The sequence below is a fragment of the Tamandua tetradactyla genome, chromosome 2, assembly GCF_023851605.1.
Source record: "Tamandua tetradactyla isolate mTamTet1 chromosome 2, mTamTet1.pri, whole genome shotgun sequence".
Taxonomy (NCBI): domain Eukaryota; kingdom Metazoa; phylum Chordata; class Mammalia; order Pilosa; family Myrmecophagidae; genus Tamandua; species Tamandua tetradactyla.
Genome location: NC_135328.1, coordinates 141,898,717 through 141,915,581, shown reverse-complemented (window position 1 = coordinate 141,915,581; position 16,865 = coordinate 141,898,717). Strand labels below are relative to the sequence as shown.

At 44.1% G+C, this 16,865-nt stretch overlaps 1 protein-coding gene across 13 annotated transcripts in view; it reads left to right on the top strand.

Moving 5' to 3' along the window:
* The window catches only part of LOC143674017 (uncharacterized), a 49,418-nt gene extending 32,919 nt beyond the window's left edge, over window positions 1–16,499 (top strand). For 2 of the 13 annotated variants that reach the window (XM_077149245.1, XM_077149249.1), the window contains exons 4-5: window positions 3,358–3,473; window positions 4,328–16,499. In XM_077149245.1, coding sequence (XP_077005360.1) covers window positions 13,123–14,163 — 1,041 coding nt within the window. In that variant the 5' untranslated portion in view covers window positions 3,358–3,473; window positions 4,328–13,122 and the 3' untranslated portion in view covers window positions 14,164–16,499. The remainder of the gene's footprint in view (window positions 1–3,357; window positions 3,474–4,327) is intronic. The other 11 variants (XM_077149256.1, XM_077149255.1, XM_077149254.1 and 8 more) reach the window with 11 other exon arrangements.
* Window positions 16,500–16,865: the final 366 nt, after the last annotated feature.

Below are 16,865 nucleotides of genomic sequence, written 5' to 3'. Positions count from 1 at the left end.
TCAGTAAATATCTTGAGGCAAATGAAAATGAAAACAAAACATGTCAAAATTTATGGGATGCAGCAAAGGCAGCACTAAGAGGGAAATTTATTGCCTTAAATGCCTATATAAAAAAAGAAGAGCAAAAATTGAGGAATTAACTGTTTACTTGGAAGAACTAGAGAAATAACAGCAAACTAACCCCAAAGAAAACAAAGGGAAAAAATAATGAAGATTAGAGCATAAATAAATAAAATCGATAACCTGAAAACAATTGAGAAAATCAACAAAACCAGAAGTTGGTTCTTTGAGAAAATAGATGGTCCCTTAACTAGGTTGATAAAAAGAAAAAGAGAGGAATCAAATAAATAAAATCAGAAATGGAAGAGGAGTCATAACCACTGACTCTGCAGAAATAAAAGAGGTAATGAGAGGATATTCTCAGTAACTATATGCTAATAAACTAGACAATGTAGATGAAATGGACAACTTCCTATAAAGACATGAACAACCAATATTAACTCAAGAGGAAATAGATCACCTCAACAAACTATCACAAGTAAAGAGAATCTGTCATCAAAAAGCTCCCAAAAAAGTAAAATCCAGTACCAGATGGCTTCACATGTGAATTCTACCAAGCATTCAAGAAAGAATTAGTACCAATCCTGCTCAAGTTTAAAAAAAAACTGAAGAGGGAAACCTATCTAACCCATTCTATGAAGCCAGCATCACCCTCATACCAAAGCCAGACAAAGATACAAGAAAAGGAAATTAGAGACCTATCTCTCTAATGAATATGGATGTAAAAATCCTCAACAAAATACTTACAAATCAAATCCATCAGTACATAGAATGATACACCATGACAAGTGCAATTCACTCCAGGTATGCGAGGATGGGTCAACATAAGAATATCACTTAATGTAGTACATCATATCAACAAATCAAAGCAGAAAAACCACATGTTCATCTCAATTGATGCAGAGAAGGCATTTGACAAAATTCAACATCCTTTCTTGATGAAAACACTCAACAGGTAGGAATAGAAGTGAACTTCCTCAAAATGATAAAGGGAATACATGAAAACCCACAGCTAACATCATCCTCAATGGGGAAAAACTTAAAACTTCCCCCTAAGATCAGGAACAAGACTAGGATGTCCATTGTCACCATCATTACTCAATATTGTGTTGGAATTTCTAGCCAGAGCAATTAGACAAGAAAAGAAAAAAGGCAACCAAATTGGAAAGAACGAAGTAAAATACTTTGTTTGCAGATGATCTAATAGTATATGTCAGAAATCCTGAAGATCTACAGCAAAGCTACTAGAGCTAATAAATGAGATCAGCAAAGTAGCAGGGTACATGATCAACACCCAAAAATCAATAGCATTTCTATACATTCATAATTTGCAATCTGAGGAAGAAATCAAGAAAAAACTTTCATTTATAATAGCAACCAAAAGAATCACATATTTAGGAATAAATTTAGCTAAGGATACCAAAGACTTATTATACACAGAAAACTACAAGAAATTGCTAAAAAAAAATCATGGAAGACCTAAATAAATGGAAGAACATGCTGTGCTCATGGCTTGAAAGATTAAACATAGATCAGATGTCAATTCTACCCAAATTGATTTATAAATTCAATGCAATACCAATTAAAATCCCAAAAACTTAGTTTCCAGAAATAGAAGAAACAATAGCAAAATTTATTTGGAAGGGCATCGTGCCCCAAATAGCTAAGAAGGTCTTGAGAAGGAAAAATGAAGTGAGAGGTCTCACATTACTGGACTTTAAAGCATATTGAGAAGCTACAGTAGTCAAAACAGCATGATACTGGCATAAAGGTAGATATACTGACCAATGGAATCAAATAGAGTGTTCAAATATAGATCCTGTCATCTATGGACACTTGATGTTTGATAAGGCAGTCAAGCCAACTCACCTGGAACAGAGCAGCCTCTTTAATAAATGTTGCTTGGAGAACTGGATATCCATATGCAAAAGAATGAAAAAGGATCCGTATCTCACACCTTATACAAAAATTAACTCAAAATGTATCAAAGACATAAACATTAGAGCTAAGACCATAAAATTTTTAGAAGAAAATGTAGGGAAATGTGAAACTTATAATAGGAGGTGGTTTCCTAAATCTTGCACCAAAAGCACGAACACTGAAGAAAAAAATAGATAAATGGGAGCTCCTCAAAATTAAACACTTTTGCGCATCAAAGAACTTTGTCAAGAAGGTAAAAAGGCAGCCTACGCAATGGGAGACAATATATGGAAACCACGTTTCATATAAGGGTTTATTATTCAGAATATATAAAGAGATTCTTCAACTCAACAACAAAAAGACGAACAACCCAATTAAAAAATGGGCAAAAGACAGCCACTTCTCAGAAGATGAAATACAAATGGCTAAAAGGCACATGAAAAGATGCTCAGCTTCCCTGCTATTAGGAAAATGCAAAGCAAACCCACAATGAGATATCATCTGACACCCACTAGAATGGTCATTATAAAAAAAAAAAACACAGAAAATGACAAGTGCTGGAGAGGATGTGGAGAAAGAGGTACACTTATCTACTGTTGGTGGAAATGTAAAATGGTACAACTGCTATGGAAGGCAGTTCAGCATTTCCCCAGGAAGCTAAGTGTAAAATTGCCATATGATTAAGCAATCCCTTTTGCTAGGTATCAGAGGACATGCAGGCAAGGGCACAAACAGATATCATTGGATTGAGAAAGCCCTCTTGACCAAAAGGGGGTAGAAAAATGAAACAAAATAAAGTTTTGATGGTTGATAAATTTCAAATAAAGTAGAGAAGTTATCTTGAGGTTATTTTCATGCATTATATAGATAACCACTTTTTAATTTATGCATATTGGCTGGAGGGAAGTACCTGTAATTGTGGAGTTGTGTTCCAGTAGCCTTGTTCCTTGAAGATGACTGTGTAATGATATAATTTTTACAGTGTGACTGTGATTGTGAAAACCTTGTATCTGGGGCTCCTTTTAGCTAGGGTACAGACAGATGAATAAAAAATACAGATAAAAAATAAATACATAATAGGTGGCAGAAAGGTTAAAATAAATTGGGCAGATGGAAATACTAGTGGTCAATGAGAGGAAGGGGTGAGGGCTGTGGTATGTATGAGTTTTTTCTTTTTTCTTTTTATGTCTTTTTCTGGAGTGATGCAAATGTTCTAAAAATTATCATGGTGATTAATATACTACTATGTGATGATATTGTGAGCCATTGATTGTGTACTATGTCTGGACTGTATGTGTGTGAAGATTTCTCAATAGAAGTATCTAAATAAAAAAAAGAAAGGGTTAGGATTAAACCCATATATGCTCTATTCCACAGAAAATGTACTTAACATTAGATCATTCCACCTCCTCAGGACTTTCTTACAAAGATGACATTAGCTGTTCCTCTGCCTGTGATGCACTTCCCTCCCTCTTGCCACCCAGATGATTAAGGTGATTAAGAGAAATAAAACCATATTGCATGTTCAGATATTTTTCTGGATGTCAGGTAAAAGACAAATGTAATTAAATAAATGAATGCCTTTCAAACTTAAAGATATAACTTCTAGACTGTCTTAAATTTAATTAACCAACCATCTTGGCTCTATTCTACTTTTCTGAATGTATTTCCCTATAACACCACCATAAATTGCTGTCTCCGTAATATCCCCATTCATGTTTCCTAATTTGTACTTCTTCATTTTCTCTATATACCCCTCAGGATTTATAACATGCCGCTCCTCTTTCAAGAAACATTCCCCCATATGCTCTGATTCACGCCTGTCATCTCCCTACCTCCTATTCACACAGCAATACCTGTCACTAAATTAATGGAGAAGATAAGCAAGTTTCCAGAATAAAAATGATCGCACAACTATAAATATCTTAAATAGTGATATTCTTCTGCCCTAAATCCTGAAAAGTGGGCATAAAAGTGCTTTTATGTATTTATAATGATAAATCATACCCAAGAAAAACCATCTTAAAAAGTTGATGTAGCATATACAACAACAGCTGTACTATTTCACAGTTTAACTTTATCCAATTTGGGATTAGACACCTTTAAAAATAGTTTGATCTGTGACCTTTAATATCAAATTTTCTATATTAAAAAATGGTTGGGGGCCTTGAAATCAACATCCTTTTGCCATCCAATATAAATCATCTTCATGAATATCCCTGTGACAAAGAGAGGTAATAAAATTCATTTATTGCCATCTCATTTAGTTGATTCTTCTAATACTTAGGCCCATATTTCTTAACTCTGTGCTTATACATGTATTCTATTGATTTTTTTTCCATTTTAGGTCTTCTTCCTATTAGAGAAGACGAAATGTGATCCGTGAGTCTGCCCCCTTTCCTTCCCACCATCATTCCAATAGTTTTTTTCTTGTAAATGTCATCTGCATGATGACTATGTAAGTATTCTTCATACCTGGCAGGTCCATTTGCTATCTTATGACTATTATCTTTTCATGTTTGGTTTTTATTTTCTGATGTTAACACTTGAGCCATTTTTAAGTTTGCTTCATCTTCTGTGGATCCATCACTGCTACATCTTTCCCATACTCTACAACAGATTAAAACACACTACGTATAGGCAAGAGCATGAGATAACGCATCAACGCAGTTTGTCCTGGAGACCTCCCTCTTGGAACCCTCCCTGTTCTTCTCTGATCTGGACTCTGCGCTAATCTGGCTGCTGTCCAGGCTCCTGCACACAGCTGTTCCTGGAGACTTCCCTTCACATCAGGTATCAAAGTCAAGCCTGAGACTAGCTGACAGGAAGGGGGCCAGGGGAAAGACTCTTGGGACACATCACCAGAAAGAACCGAAATCTTTCATGGAATGTGGAAGAGAGAGAAAGTTTAATGAAGCCACTCAGTGACTACCATAATAACAGAATTTATCCCTGGACTATAATTGAGAGCATTCTATGCCAAGCACTAAAAATATGAACATTTCATAACATCCTTCGACAGAGAAATTGAAACTTTCGATTAGATTATCTCCATGGGTATGTGACACGCCCATTTGTGGGTGTGACCTTTGATTAGATGGAGATGTGACTCTACCCATTTCAAATGGGTCTTGATTAATCTACTGGAATCCTTTAAAAGAGGAAACATTTTGGAGAGAGTTAGAAATGACAGAAGCCTCCTAGCCAACAGAGAGAGGGCTACAGGAACTTCAGAGAAGAGCTCACACAGATGCCAACACTTATAGAACAGAGACACGGATGTGGAGCCCAGCAGATGAAAACCGTGAGATGTTAAGCAAGCCAGAACCTTGCTTAACAAGCAAGAAAGCCAAGGGAAACCGAGAGATGAATCCCAGCCCCAGAGAGGCAAAGTGAAGGGCCCCCTTCAAGAACAGAAGCTGAAAGCAACAGAGCCCAGGAGTAAGGGACCAGCAGATGCCAGCCATGTGGCTACCCAGCTAACAAAGGTGTTGCAGATGCATTGGCCTTCCTTGAATTTAGATATTTTTCCCTGAATGCCTTATTTTGGACATAGTTATAGGCTTAGAGCTGTAAACTTGTAACTTATTAAATTCCCTTTATAGAAGCTATTCTATTTATGTGATATAGAAGCTATCACATTCCAGCAGCTTGCATACTCACACATACCTCTTTGGCAAAATGTAGGCAAAAATGAGAGAATGGTAAACACAAAATTCAGGATAGTGGTTTTCTCCAGGAAGGAAGGGAAGGTCGGAGATAAAGGAGGTGGACACAAGGACTTCAAGAGTGTTAAAATGTTCCATTTATTGAGCAAACTGATGAGTATAAGGTATTAATGTATTTTTCACATTTTAACATCTCTGAAATTGTCCTTTTATTCCCTATATATTCTTTCCATATATATATTTATATATATATATAAATCCTTTTATATATACACAGGTGTGATACATGACAAAAATCCAAGCTCTGAAAAATTGTAAATGATAAATATTTTAGATAAATGATCACAAGAAACTTTGGTTATATGATATCCCCATTTCATGAGGACACTGAGACTCAAAGAACATAAGTTGCTGAGTCACACATTGGGACCCTGGCAGAAGAGTGAGTCACCCACTCACCTCTTTAGGTAAAGCCCTCCCTGAGGCATGGGGGTAGCGAAGAGAACAATCTAAGGGCATAAGAGCACCACAGGAACCCAGGACATGTGAGTTCACCACCATGTATGTAGCTGCTATTCATTTTTCACTGTTGTATAATATCTCACTGTTCATATCCAATCGTATCAATTCTGTTGGTGGAAATTGGGGCTTTTCCTCTCTTTTGCTGTTACACATTCTTGTAGTTGTCTCCTAGAACACGGGTGGCAGTTTCTGTGGAATATAGATGTAGGGTTGGAATTGCTAGTCTTCCCTGTCCTAATTGCAACAAATGCTACTGCACTCCTCTTTCCACTGAATATCCAGGGAAGTATGAGTCTGGCTGTTGCTATCTTGTGAACCTTCAGGAGAAACATAACTTTGTATAAGAGAGAGGAAGATATGAAGTTTCCCAACCCACTGTCCAACTTTCAGCCACAGCCTTGAGGAGCTAGAACTAGAAATGGGTTGGCAACATGGAGCCCTCTGGAGTGCTGCATGCAGCTCTGCTGAGCATGGGTGAGGTAGGGTTCCCCTTGCCTGGGCATGGCTGCGGCACTGTTGATATCACAATCCACTCTGAGGTTACTTCTAGGCTGCAGGACATGGAAAATAAAACAACACAGCATGACATTCTGATATTATTTAAATTTTTATTTAAGTTTTTATGAAGGAAAACTGGAATAAGCTCTCTGGTGATACTTCCCTTAACCCTGGTCCTCTTTGAAGCTACTTAATGGAATCCAAAGGTCACTGACTCTGTTGTGTCCAATGTCATGGCACCCTGGTCACACTCTGCTGTCTCCAGGATGGCCTGCATGCTGCTCCTCTCTACTCTCTTGGACATGATGTCCACATCTCTACGCCAAGCCAAGGGTGATGATTTATAAAGCTGGCACTGGCGTTCAAGGAAGAGCTGATCCTACTTAGCCCCTTGTTTGTAGAGCCCAAATTAGCTGTAACCATACTCCCAGATTTGCCAGGAAACCTGGAGTCCTTTGCTGTAGGCATGTGGCTGATGCTCTTGTTACTGGAAGAAGGCTTGCTGTCCCCATGTCCTTTTTGCTTTTTAGCTTCCCTGGGGGATCTGTGGCTAGATGAGGACCTGCCTGATGATGTTTGGCTTATACAACGTTCTTTTGTCTTTTGGTTAATTTCACCAGTGTTAGGTGATGGGAAGTTTTCTTTCCCCCAGAAGCTCTGTTCTTTTCCCTTTGTTCCCTTTCCCTTTACTTCCCGGCCTTGGCATTGGTCTGGGAGACTCGTGGACCTGCCTCCTGTCCTGTGTTGTTGGCTTCACTCACTGAGATGGCGACAGGTGGTTCTGCTGCTGATTCTGCATCTATTTCTGCCACACTCATGCTGTTCTCAAGAGAGAACAGCTGACACCACCATGCTGGAACTGCACGTGGTTCTTGCTTGCAGCTCCTGCCATGGCAACCTTGATGCTCTTTGAGGACATGTTGACAACACCCTTGGGAATGGCCTGGCTATTGCTGTTACTGTCCACTGGTGGTCGTAGGAGAGAAAAGAGTTTTTCCCAATACTCAAAGAGGTCTTCCTGATCATCTAGAGGGGTACACAGCTTCGGGTAGCAAAAACGGCCAGGGGCAAACTTCAGGCACTGCTGCTGTTTCTCCCAGTCATGAATGGAGGTAGTTCAAGGACAGCAACCTGGTGAGCTCTAAGGTCTTAGCCTTGTGGCCGCTCTCCTTGATAGTCTGGTACTGGTAGCTAGTGACTAGTTGGGTCAGCAGCATGACATGAGGGAGGGGGAGGAAGGGGCTGGTGCATGCGGTGTCCACAGTCACCATTCGGACTGGGTTGTGCATGTCAATCACTTCTCCCCTCTTGATGATCCTAATAAAGTCACTCCCAAACACGGGGCATTCTTAAATATATCATATTTCCTGTTCTAGGGCTGGTGCTGCAGTTTGCCAATGATGATGTTGAAGAGGCCCACTGCAGGCCCTCTCTGTGCCGGGTAGGAGGGAAGCATACCGTCACCACTCATTGCAAAATTGTGTTTTAATGGTGACACTGTTAAGGCAGGTCACTGGGTCTTTCTTTATCTTGTTGATAAATGAAGAATCAGCAGCACAGCGGGGTACAGAGTTGGCTCTCCAGCAGGTCTCTCAACCAGGCTTACCACACAGGGCCCAGAGCCTCCCGGAGGTCAGGGTGGGAAATGGGGGACTCAGAGTATTGCTGAGACAGGGGATGCTGTAGGAACTCTGAATCTCAGAAGGAAACTCTTCTAAGTCACAGAGATGGAGTGTGAGCTCCTGACAGGTTCATTGCATTCCTGGCAAGAGAGGTAACCACTCAACCTACAAAACTTGCACAGCCGTATTTATGCCCTGCTGCCCTTTTTGAGCTGTACACTGTCACATAGCCTTTGTCCTCATCCCCCCAGCTATCTCTTCAAGGCAGGATCACTGTCTCCCCCACCCCCAACAGCCCATTGCTTCTTCAGAGCAGGGGCTCATCTTGCTAGAGATGCATGCAGGTCGGTGCCAAAATGAAAAGGGCAATTTTGTGCAGGTGCTTTTTTTTTGTTTTTGCCCACCCAAATTTAAAAGATTCTGCAATGAAGCAAAGGTTATAGAATGCAAGATGATAAGACAAGTTTGTCCATTTGAGCTCACGGTTTATTTTTATTGAATAACCCAGAACTGACAGGCTTGGCCCATATCCTTCCATCATATATCAATGATGGGCCTCTAATAATAACATTAAAAGTTGCTTCTCCTAGGCCCCATGCTATCTATTTTCTTTACTATCATCATCAGAACCCATTGAGTCTGGTATTATTGCCACTGTCCCCACTTTCCAGGTAAAGAAACTCCAGGGGTGCTGCTTACCTCCAGTGGCAGAATGAATAGGTGTTGGAGACAGCATTTGGATCCTGGCCCAGCTGACTCTAAAGCCCTTGTTCTAAACTGCTATGGTATGTGGCCTCACAAAGATGACTTGGGCCATCCAAATGCTTTCAAACTAGCCTGATTAGCAGCTTTGAAGAAAGCCAACAAGACTTATTATGGGAAGTCACATAATTCTCTCTATGTGTGTATGTTACAGAGAAGCTAGAACAATGCCATCAGACACTCTCCTCTGTGGCTGGCTGAATTGGGGCTTCCATTTTGCAGGTGGCCACCTCTGCTATCCCTTCTATTGCCTGCAGCTGCTCTTACACTTCCAACTCAAGTTGCAGCAGCCTCAGTAGCAGGCCGCATGAATAAGAGACATGAAAGGGCTCTGGCCATCAAGAGAATGGGAAATTTGACTCTCAGCTGATAACGTTTCTTCTGGTTTAGTGGTTTTTCTTTATTTTGTTTCTTTTTTTCCTAAAAAGAGAAGTATGAAGGGAAAGAAATTGCTCCTTTATTTATAGTTTGACAGAAAGAAACACGTGGGGCCGTGGAGGGTCACTGGCAACAACAAGAACCCAGGGCACTCCAGAAAGGAGAGACCCTGGGTAAGGTCTAGTTTGCTAATGGCTGGAATGCAATATACCAGAAACAGAATGGCTTTTAAAGAGGGAAATTTAGTAAGTTTCTAATTTACAGTTCTAAGGCCAAGAAAATGTCCCAGTTAAAACAAGTCTATAGAAATGTCCAATCAAAGGCATCCAGGGAAAGATACCTTGGTTCAAGAAGGCTGATGACATTTAGGCTTTCCTCTCTCAAGTGAGAAGGCACATGGTGAAAACAGTCACGGTTTCTTTCTCAGCTGGAAGGGCACATGGCGAGCATGGTGTCATCTGCTAGTTTTCCCTCCTGGCTTCCTGTTTCATGAAGCTCCCCAGGAGGCGTTTTCCTTCTTCACCTCCAAAGCGCTGGCTGAGCACTCTCTGCTTCAGTCTGGCATATGTGGGCAAGGAGGAACTGGAAATCATTAGCAGTGTCTCCCCATGTCCTAAAACTCCCTCCAGTGAGATGAGGGCTGCTGGAAGGAGCTGCTGGGGAGGTGGGGACTCATGGGGAGGTGGGGACTCATAGGCAGCCAGAATCATTGGCAAGAATTGTGCCTGGATACAGGGGAACGACTAGTGACCACCGCAGCCCATGATCATGGAGGTCTTTATGTGGGTCCTTATGTCCCATGCCCACGGCAGGCCTGGGGACCCATAACTGAAGAAGACATGACCTTTCCCCTAAAGGAGGTGACAGGCTATATCTAGGCAAATAATTATTTCCATCCTTTCTTATCAACACAGTCCTCGCAGATACTCTTTCTGCCCCTGCACCAGTCAAACAGATGTTCTTCAGGACTCTTGCTGTTGCCTGAAGGTTACTTCACTGACAATGCACCCATGTCACCGCCTAAACACCTTGGGGCTTAAAGCTGGAGGATTAAAAATATTCTGAGCTGCTCTTTGGCAGGTTATTTCTTACATTGTTAATTACACAGAGCCCAGAACAATTGTGCTAATGCTCTGCATCTTCTCCTGCCCTTCCCTTTCCCTCAAGATCTACCCCTGAGGCTATGAGATATCTGGTGGTCCAACCTGGATGCCCTCTGGGTCTTGGTCCCCTCCTCTTTGGAGTTCTTATTAGAGGAAACAGACTTTAACATAACAGAATTGTTTTCTCTTGGGTCTGGCTGTAAAGTTGTGTCTTCTCAGCCAAAGTTTTGGTTGGAGAGTAGTGAATGGAGGGGGCAGGCTTCACTGATCCTGATTTGCTCCATCCACTGTCCCCCATCCACCTCTGAAGTCTGGGATTCAGATTGGGGCTGAGGCAGGCCACTCCAGGGAAAGAAGCCTTGCATCATTCCTTTCACCCCTTTGACCCAGCAGGTCAAAAGAAAATCATGATGGTGAGGCAATGAATGTAAAACAGAAACAAGTGGCAGTCAGAAATGGCAAACACGCTCTTTACATCTTTGAGACCCCACCGCAGGCTACATTTTGTGCTGGGCTATCCAGAGTTCTGCTACTTACTTGAAGTAGGCCCTTGGAATATTCCCTTCACTTCTCTGTGCCTCAGCTTCCTCATATGTAAAGGGAATCCAGAATCAATAAAATCCCTTCCAGACTGATATGCTATTATTGCAGTGGTTACAGTAACCTCTCACTCAAGAGTTGAAGAAATTGAAGATGTGTGGGGGAGGGTGGTGGAGGAAAGGATTAAGTAATATCCAGCGGGAGGCCCACGAGTTTAGTTTGCTGAAAGGGGAGAAGTATGGGATAGTAAGAAAATAAAGGGAAAAATGGGAGGAGGGAGGAGTGTAAGAGAGGTGATAAGGAGATGAAAAGTCCAAAAGATAATGCTGTGGTGGCCACCACAATTACCTCAGCCCAATGAAGGCTGCTAAAATGTGCTCTTAGCATTTCTCTATCAAGAGGTGGAGTCTAATTTCTCTTCTTTTAATTCTGGGCTGGTCTTAAGACTTGCTCATAACCAATCAACTGTGATAGAAGTTATACCAAGTGCCTTCTGAAGCTTGGTAAGAAGTAAGATCTACTTGGTTGACCCACAGAGGAGGTGCCCATAGCTCATGGAGTACTTGGGCCATGTGCTTGCAGGCACCAGGAATTGGACCCAGGTCTCCAGCATGGCAGGTGAGAACTCTGCCACTATGCCACCATTGCCCACCCTAAATACAGATTGATCGCACTTTCAACTGCATTGAAGGAGAGTCCTCCAGGAAAATGTTACCTTTTCTAGACTGATAAAGAACCTCTGAGTGTGGAATTTGATGAACGCATCATCAGAATTTATTCAAATTTTGTAAATAGAAGTAATGAAAAGAATTGTTGTTTCTTCAATGTTAGTTTGCATTCAGGAGTATAGTAGGTAGAGTAAAATTTATAGCCCTGAGAAATTTTGTGACGAATTGGAAAGAGCAGAATGAATTGAGGACCTTCTTTTGTTCTTGAACATGAAGAGGAGGTGAAGATATTAAATAGAGGATGAACATGGGTTTTGAAGATCCCAAGGAAAATTGAGTTTGAATGATCTCATATCCCTGGAATGGGCAGCTAGGATCATCCTTCGGTATAGGAGTTGCAGGAGTCTGTGAGGAGTTAGTGAAATTGAAAGATATAGTTATAGAATTTACTCAGGCAGAGTGGGTCATGCTGGATTCATCCGAAAGAAAGCTGTTCAGAGACATGATGCGGAGAATATCAGTCATCTTCTCTCAGTGGGATATCAAGTCTGTAAATCAGATGTAGCTTCAAAGTTGGTTCAAGGGGAAGAACTGTGTGAAGAAGGAATTGGATTTTTCCAAAACCAAAATTCAGTTCTTTCATGTGGCATAATTTTATTCTTGGCCTGGTGGCTTAGTCTCTTTCTCCCCCTCCCTCGCCATTTTGGCACGTCCAGTTCTTCTAAGCCTCTGAATTACAAGCCTCACCGGCGACTAGTGATGATGCAGTCTTGTCTCTTTAACCCTATTGGCCTTCTCCTTAGTCCTCCACCTGCCCAACATCCACTGCTACAAGTACACTCAGGAACAGCATCTCTATGGTCACAGTCACTCATCCGTCCTCCCTGTGTGATTGGCTACCCTCCCCTGGAGGCCACACCCTAACTCTGCCTCTCCTCAAACTGTATATAATCCAGGGCTCGCCGAGCCTCGTGGTCTTTAGCTACTGGCGGCCCTGGCATAAGCGTCTACCAACAATAAAGCTACCTCGCTTCATGCCTTAATTGACTCGGCCTCCAGTCCTTTAGACCCGCAGCGAGGTCTCCTGCGCGTGCCCCTTGGACCCAGACCCCCGGCTCGAGCCCCTTCTCTGCGTGCGGCAGTGTCGTCTAGCAAGCAGTGAGAAGCTGAGGAGTAGAGGGTCCCCGATAGTTTAGCGGTTGGGCCAAACCGCAAGTGGTGCCCGAACAGGGACCCCTCTCTCCTCACCCGGCGAACTCCCACGGCACCCTAGGACCTCATCCAAGGTAAGTGCCCTCGGCACTAGCCACCCAAATAAACTCCCAAGGAAGTCCTAGGCCCTGATCGGAGTGGCTAGTTGTCTCACTAAATTTTGGTTAACATGGGTAGCAGAATTACTCGGCAGCAGGCACCACAGGTCCGTGCCCTAGCGGCGCTTTTAGACACTCATAAGTGTAAAGTCTCTGTTAAGCAGCTGCAGGTTTATTGGGATCTCCTGCTTCCTTTTAACCCGTGGCTAGTGACTTGCCACCTGTGGAGTATAGACACTTATGATCAGCTAATTGCGAGAGTAATGGACAAAATGGAGCACGAGGGTAAGCGTTTCCCTCCAGGGTTGCTCCCCACTCTCCTTGCCATTCGCTCCTGCCTTCAGGGCTCCTCGCCGCTGACAGACGGCCGCCCGGCCCGAGCGAGGGCCGCGGAGGCTGACGGCTCCGATTCTGAGTCAGACTCGGTCGCCGAGTCGCTGCTCGATCAGCTTAATAATCGGCTAGAGGTAGATCCCCCGAGGGATACAAATGGCGGCCTTCCGGCTTCTTCCTTGAGTAAAGAACAAAGCCACAGGAAGAACCTCTACCCCGCCCTCCCGAAAGGGAGTGGCCAGGAGCCATCTTGTAACTCACTCCCTCCCAACCCACTTCCGCCTCCTCCGGAGTTAAAAAAGCGGAACGACACTCCCTCGACCCCTCCTCTCACAGGGGAGGAGCCTGGTCCGCCATCTTATGCCCCTCCTCCGCCATTTTGTGAGACCCGTCCATCATTTTGTGACTCCGGGGCCACGGCCGCCGGCCCAGTCTGGCCTGGTAGCCCACCTGTTCAGTCCGCTGCAGCGGCATGGCCTACTGAGCCCCAGCGGCCCCTCCCGCCGCCCGTGGTTGGATGCTTCCCTATGAATCTCCAGCCGACGCAGCAGTGCCCACTTGCTTGGTATCCTCACAGTGCAGAGGCAATCAAGCAACTGCGCAAGGCGGTCAAGGAAGATGGGTTTGCAAGTCCATACGCAACCCACCTGCTAGAGGAAATGTCCACGCAGCTTAATACACCTCATGACTGGACAACTCTAGCCAGAGCTATTCTCACCCCAGGCCAGTATGTTGATTGGAAGGCGCACTTCAACTCAGAGGCCGAGCGGGCTGCTTGACAAATAGATTACCCAGGAGGGCCCCCAGGCCTCGGCATCCCTCTCGAGTCTTTCCTCGGGAGCGGTCGGTACTTCGACCCAGCGGTCTATGCCGCTGCCCCGTATGGGTTTTGGGTTCAGTTACGAGAAGTAGCCATGCGGGCCTTCCATAATTGTTCAGCCTCCAGACCAGAACAAATTACCAAGTTAATTCAGAAAACAGACGAGGATTTCGCCTCCTTTGTCTCTAGGGTACAAGAGGCTTGCAAAAACAAAATATATGATCATCAGGGGCAGGATGCACTAGCTAAGGAACTCATATTTGAGGGAGCCCGTCCCATCTTCAGACAAGCGCTGGCAGGCGTTAGAGAGAAGTCCATCTCTGATTGGGTACTTGCTTGTTCCAACATTAACCCTTCCGCAAGAGATCTTGCTGACTCCCTAGCACTCGCACTTAGAGCTACTAATGAATGTTACGGTGCGGTGAGTCTGGACATTTTGCTCGGGAGTGTCCTAAGCAACCTGACCCGAGAGACACGGGGGCCAAGCCACCGGAAGGAAAACGCTGGCAAGAGAGAAAGCCCAAAACCCCTTGCCCAAAGTGTAACAATGGCTATCACTGGGCACGCAATTGCCACGCACCTAACCCACCTTTAAACTTCCAAAGGGGCAGGTCTCAGCCCCGTCCCCAAGAGACCCGGGGTGTCAGCAGGAACACCCCCAAACCATAATGTGGACCATCCCTATAACCCCGAACAAACCCACCCGTAAACTAAAAATCGGAGCCGATTGGCTTCTAGGTACAGTGGACTCGGGAGCAGAAATTTCATGCCTTCCTGCAAAATGGAAGAATCTGTGCCCAACTACCTCAGGGCCCGCAGTAATCGGTGCCACGGGCTCTGCCCCCTCGGCAAGAGCCGCCATTCCCCTTACATGGGAGGATGAAGAAGGCCACCGAGGTGTCTTCAGGCCGTTGTTTCTAAACACCATTGACCAGATCTTATGGGGGCGAGACATTCTAGCGGCCTCAGGGGCATATATTACCACGCAGCCCCCTCAAGAATGTTTCCTAACCACCATCGGCCAGGCCCTCTGGGGGCGAGCCATTCCCGCAGATGTAGGGACCGATACTACCTCACAGCCCCCCCAATAGTTTGCGCCACTGCTCGCGTTACACCTCCAGCACCCACTCCTCTTCAATGGGACACAGAGGAGCCTATCTGGGTGGAGCAGTGGCCACTTCCGTCCCACAAGTTAACAATACTAGAGCAGCTAGTGCAAGAGCAATTAGCCGCAGGACACATAGAGTCATCACGTAGTCCTTACAATTCTCCAGTTTTTGTCATCAGTAAAAAGGGAGGTACCAAATTTAGACTTCTTCATGACCTCAGGGAAATTAACAAGCATATCCGACCTTGGGGTCCCCTCAGCCTGGCATGCCTCACCCTGCAGCTCTTGCTAAACATCTGCAGATAGCCACCATAGATATAAAAGACTGTTTCTTTTCTATTCCGTTGCATGACAGGGACAAAGAAAAGTTTGCCTTCACAGTGCCAGTTACTAACCACATGGGGGCAGCACAGCGTTATCAATGGAAGGTTCTGCCACAAGGCATGCGAAATAGCCCAGCCATTTGTCAGGCATATGTGAATGTTGCTGTGCAGCCTCTCCGCTCGCAAGCCACTATTCTCCATTATATGGACGATGTGCTTGTAGGAGCGGATACTCAGGAACAATTGCAGACTGTCTTGTCATTGCTAATCGCTAATCACCAAAGTTTGGGGCTAACTGTCCAGCCCGATAAAGTCCAAACCACTCCTCCCTACACATTCTTGGGCTATACCATTGGTCAAAAGGTTGCACCTACTAAATTTTCATTTGAAATTCCGGAACGCCTACGATTGCATGAGTTACAACAGCTTTGCGGGCAAATAAATTGGGTCAGGTCGGCCCTCCCCGTAACAACCCAACAGTTGGAACCACTGTTCTCATTGTTAAAAACTAGCAACAAGACAGTCGAGGCCATTAATCAACATATTAAGCTCACATGGCAGGCGAAACTAGCCTTACACCTTTTCAATGAATGTTTTGCCTCCAGTAACCTGGGTAGATATCAACCTAATCAGTACAGGTTTACCCCATCACTAACGTCTCATGAACTAAAGAATTTTGCTTGCCATATCATAGTGTGTATTAACCTGTTAGTTTTTCTCCTTTAATTAAAAGAATAATTAAAATAGCTGTGCGGGACAAAGTGATGCAGGCAGTCAGGGTAACCGGACCCCAGCTGCTGGGCTGTATTCTGTTGGGACTTCATCTTAAAAGGATTTTAGCAGGTGCCGAAAATAAGTTCTCCTTTTAAGTCTTGTTTCTAGGAATCCTGTAACAACTTGCCCAGCGCAACACGTAGCCCCATCGCCGCCGCCATCGCCGCCGCCATCGTTGCCGCTATAGCAGCCAGTGCGGTTGCCACCGTGACCCTCACTCAAGCCTCTGTCACTGCGGAAACCCTCCTCGACATGACCCAAACGACCTCTCAAGCTTTGGAGACACAAAAAAATGTCAACCATCTGTTGCATAGCGCTGTGTTCAATGTACAACAGCAAAGAGACTTAATTGCTCTAAATGTAAAAGCTCCTTGTAAACTTGCCTCCTCTGTTTGCAATGGACGGTACCCCTTCACTAAAATCTGTGTTACTCCTATCCCAGCTAACCATTCTATG